General features: G+C 51.8%; 1 protein-coding gene across 1 annotated transcript; it reads left to right on the top strand.

The window, feature by feature from the left end:
- The first annotated feature begins 777 nt into the window (after positions 1-777).
- On the top strand, positions 778-3977 carry APOA1 (apolipoprotein A1). The gene is made up of 4 exons (XM_043994725.1): positions 778-872; positions 1184-1248; positions 1494-1647; positions 2946-3977. The coding sequence occupies exons 2-4, from the start codon at positions 1206-1208 to the stop codon at positions 3547-3549; spliced, it is 801 nt and encodes a 266-aa protein (XP_043850660.1). The 5' UTR covers positions 778-872; positions 1184-1205; the 3' UTR covers positions 3550-3977.

The following is a 3977-nucleotide window of genomic DNA, read 5'->3' as shown; positions in this document are numbered from 1 at the left end:
GTCAGTCGGTGAAGATTTCCTCGAAGATAGGTGTTTGAGTCAGGTTTGCAAACCACCAGGACTAGTTAGTTAGAGAGAAACCACTCAAAACCCACTGCTACAACTTTCCCTGGCTTTGGACTCCAGAATGTTTCCCTTTCCCCTTTCCTTGATTTTGGGGTGGGGGTGGATGAGAGGTCTGGAGACAAAAACTGTGCTTCTTGCAGAGATTCCCGGCTTCTGAAAGAGGGAAGGGGGAGGGTTGGCATACAGGGTGCCTTCTGAGACTTTGTGGGAACTGATCAGGGCGTGCCTCTTCCCTCCTAATTGGAGAAATCTGGGTTTGGGTCATGTCCACACAGCCATCCCCCTGTGCCAAAATAATCTCCCTCCTCCCCCATTCTGTGCGTGAGCCCCTCCCTTCTGTGTTTGAGATTAAGTGGGTAATGGGACTAATCAAGGGAAGGATGACAGGGTCTTTCTTGCTTCTCACCCAAGGTTTTGAAGAGGGAGGCCGGGCCCCAAAGGAGCCCAGGCTGTGTTCCCCCTAACCCCAGCTAGCTCTGCAGGACTGACAGCACTGCCTTCAGGGGCTACTCTTGTTTGCCTCCAGTCTATCCCTTGCCCAATGGACCGTTGGGGATTGCAGAGTCCGAGCTGGGCCCCCTTGGGCAATCACTGCCCCCACTTTCTGTTTGCCGACCTGCTTAGGCCCAGTGTTTCAGGGAGTGGGGGGAGGAGAGGCAAGTTTGACCCTTGAACTCTAAGCTCCACATGTCCTTCTGAAGGTTCATCTTATCTCCCTGCGTTAGCCCAGCCCCCACTGGGAGCATAAATACCAGCTCCTGAGGAGAGCTACAACCCCGAACAGATCACCTGGAGAGAGCATTCAGGTAAGATCTGCCAAGCCCATGTTGGCCATTTGGCTGGCCCTGACTGGGACGAGCTTGGCCAAGCCTTAGAGGTTGGCTGACCTCCAGGTAGGATGTCCAGGGATGCAGCTAATGTCGGGAAGGACCAGAGGTATCCTAGGTCCAGACCTGGACGGGACCACAGAGGCCGTCTCATCCAACCCCCTCATTTTCCAGACGAGTCAACAGAAGCCCAGGATTCCTTCCCCATCCTATGTGGTTAGCCTTGCTTGATGTTTGTACCTTCTTCCTCCTCCTCTTCCGCAGTTTAAACCTCTCTCCTCTCTCCACAGGTCATAGGAAAAAGTCCTCAGGATGAAAGCGGTGGTTTTGACCCTTGCCCTGGTCTTCCTCACAGGTAGGTGCCCACACCAAGTAAGTCAGGTACCTTACTCCCCCTTTATTCAGAATACACTGGATGGGACGGGACGGGGTGGGGGTGGGGGTGGCAGGAATACTTAATACAAGATTAGCTCCCATTGGCCTGGGGCTGAGCTGGGCAACTCTACCCCCATAGACACTCTGGAACCACCCAGAAAGGACTGAGCAGGGTCAGGACAAAGGGTGGTACTGACCCGGCTCCGTCTTCTTCCTTTCCTCAAGGGAGCCAGGCCAACCATTTCTGGCAGCGCGATGAACCCCAGTCACCCCTGGAGCAGATGAAGGATGTCTTAACGGTCTACCTGAACAACCTCAAGGACACTGGCAAGGATTACATGACTCAGCTCGAGTCCTCCTCTATGGGCAAAGAACTGGAGTAAGTGGAAAGAAGGGTAGGCTTGTCCTAGGGCTGGGGTGGGGGTGGGGTACTCAGGACTGAATGCTCTTCTAGATGGTTTGCTGCCCAGCTTACAGAAACTCAGAATATCCAGGCTCAAAGAAGGACGGGACACCATAGGACGCCACGCCTTGTTTGGGGGGGAGGAGGACTCAGAGTGCAGTCTGTCTTGTGGTGCTGTGGTAGTGGGGGGAAACTGCTGGGTCCTCACTTTCCCCAAGTGGGACTGCTGGACCTCTGCATCATCCAGGGGTGCCTCCCTGCCTCACTTTGATAGGTTGTCTCCTCCCCTTCTTTCCTCCAAGGCTTCTCTCAAGGCCAGCTTCCTCTTCTGGGCATTTTTTTAATCCTAAAGAAGGGAAGCTTGAGTTAGGAGAAACCTGACTTGAACAGGAAAAGGGATGATACAACGAGGGTGTCAGACACCTGCCTGAGCGCAGTGTGCCTGGGGCTTCACCCCACTCTTCCCTTTCTCCCCAATCCCTAGTCCTCATTTGGGAAGCAATTCAATTCACTTCAATTCAACAAACACCTATTGAGTACTGGGCAAGGGGCTAGAATCTGGGAACCCAAAGAGAAAAATAGTCCCTTCCTTCAAGGAATCTTGATTCTACTGGGAAGAAACAAACAGAAACTCGGAGAAGTAAATACATGGTATTTAGAAGATAAACAATGTAGGTTTGGGGGGGGGGGGCACTAACAATTGGAGAAACAAGGACAGATGTCTAGGAGGTGACACTTGAGTAGAGCCTAGAAGGGAAGTAGGGATGCCAAGAGGCCGCTGGGAGGAGGGAGGGGATTCTAAGTGTGTCTAGGGACAGGAGATAGGGCACCAGGTGTGAGAAACATAAAGGAGCCCTCTTTGTCTGGGTTGTAGAATGTGGAAAAGGAAAGTCATGGAAAGTCAGGCTAGAGAGATAAATTGGAAGCTTGGGAAGTTGCTTGAGAGTTGATAATTTATCCTAGAAGTAATTAGGAGCCATTGATACTCCAAGCAAGGAAGTGACATGGTCAGACCCGAGCTTTGTGGCTAGCTGGTTAGCATAGCTAATAAGCATAATAATGGTAGCTAGCACAGATGTAGCACTTGCTATGGGCCAAGACACTGTGCTAAGCAATTTACAATGATTGTCTCATCTGATCCTTGCAACAACCCCTGGAGATAGGTGCTACTTTGATCCCTATTTTACAAATGGGGAAACAGAGGCAGGCAGCCGGGAAGTGACCTGCTCAAGGTGTGATAGCATCCCATCCTTTCTCTCCTCTCCTCCCTGCAGCCTGAAGATTTCAGACACACTGAGTTCCCTGGGCTCGGCTTTCACTGCTTTCTATCATGAACTCAGTCCTAATTACCAGGAACTCAGGGACAGCATCATTAAGGAAACAGAGGAGCTACGGCAGGAGATGACAAAGGGCCTGGAAGAAGTGAAGAAGAACATCCAGCCCCACCTGGAAGAGTTTGAGAAGAAGTGGCAAGAGGATTTAGAAACCTACCACAAGAAGGTCGTCCCAATGACCCTGGAGCTGAAGGAAGGCGCCCAGAAGAAGTTCAGTGAGCTCCATGAGAAGCTGAGCCCCTTGGGCCAAGAAATCCGGGATCGTGCCCAGAGCCACATTGAGACCCTTCGGGAGTACGTGAGTCCCTACCAAGAGAAGCTCAAGACCAACCTGAGCCAGAAGCTGCAGGAACTCCGGGAGAAAGGTCTTCCCTCTGCCTCTGACTATCAAGCCAAGATGGCCCAGCAGCTGAAAACCATTAAGGAGAAGGTCTTGCCTTTCCTGGAGGACCTCAAGCAAAGTGCTGGGCCTGTTTCACAGAAATTCAAATCTGAGTTTCTGACCATGGTGGAGGAAGCCCGGAAGTCCTTGAGCAGCCAGTGAGGACATCCCCCTCCCCCTCAATACTGCCTCAGTGACCAGCTCCAATCCAAATTACTCCCCCTTTTAAAGCTGTAGGCCACATCTGGACAGGGAGCCACGGCCAAAAAACAAATAAGGCTTCCAATGCAGGCCGCAACTAGCTACCACTCTACTCCTGCCATCAGTGCCACACGGCGCCCCCAGCGGCGTTCCTCTCACTCCTTTGTTTCCCTTATTTCTGGGAACACAGGGAAGTGATGGATTTGGAGAGGAATTCATGGAGACCGACACATCCCTAGGTTGCTGTGTGTGCACATGCGGTGGGGAGAGAGGGATGGGGGTGACCCTCTCTCCTGGCTCTTCAGTGTCCCTTTCTGCCTTTCTCAGGCTTGGTTTTTTTTTTTCTCTCTTGATTTTGTGGAATAAAAGATGTCTAAGTTATCAAGCAA

The sequence above is a fragment of the Dromiciops gliroides genome, chromosome 3 (assembly GCF_019393635.1).
Source record: "Dromiciops gliroides isolate mDroGli1 chromosome 3, mDroGli1.pri, whole genome shotgun sequence".
In the NCBI taxonomy this organism is placed as follows: domain Eukaryota; kingdom Metazoa; phylum Chordata; class Mammalia; order Microbiotheria; family Microbiotheriidae; genus Dromiciops; species Dromiciops gliroides.
This window is presented reverse-complemented; position numbering and strand designations above follow the sequence as displayed.

Excerpts from the sequence above, each read along its gene's own strand:
- APOA1 (XM_043994725.1), top strand. The coding sequence starts at position 1,206 with ATGAAAGCGGTGGTTTTGACCCTTGCCCTGGTCTTCCTCACAG. Across the intron at positions 1,249-1,493 it reads TGCCCTGGTCTTCCTCACAG|GGAGCCAGGCCAACCATTTC; the intron begins GTAGGTGCCCAC and ends CCTTTCCTCAAG. Across the intron at positions 1,648-2,945 it reads TCTATGGGCAAAGAACTGGA|CCTGAAGATTTCAGACACAC; the intron begins GTAAGTGGAAAG and ends TCCTCCCTGCAG.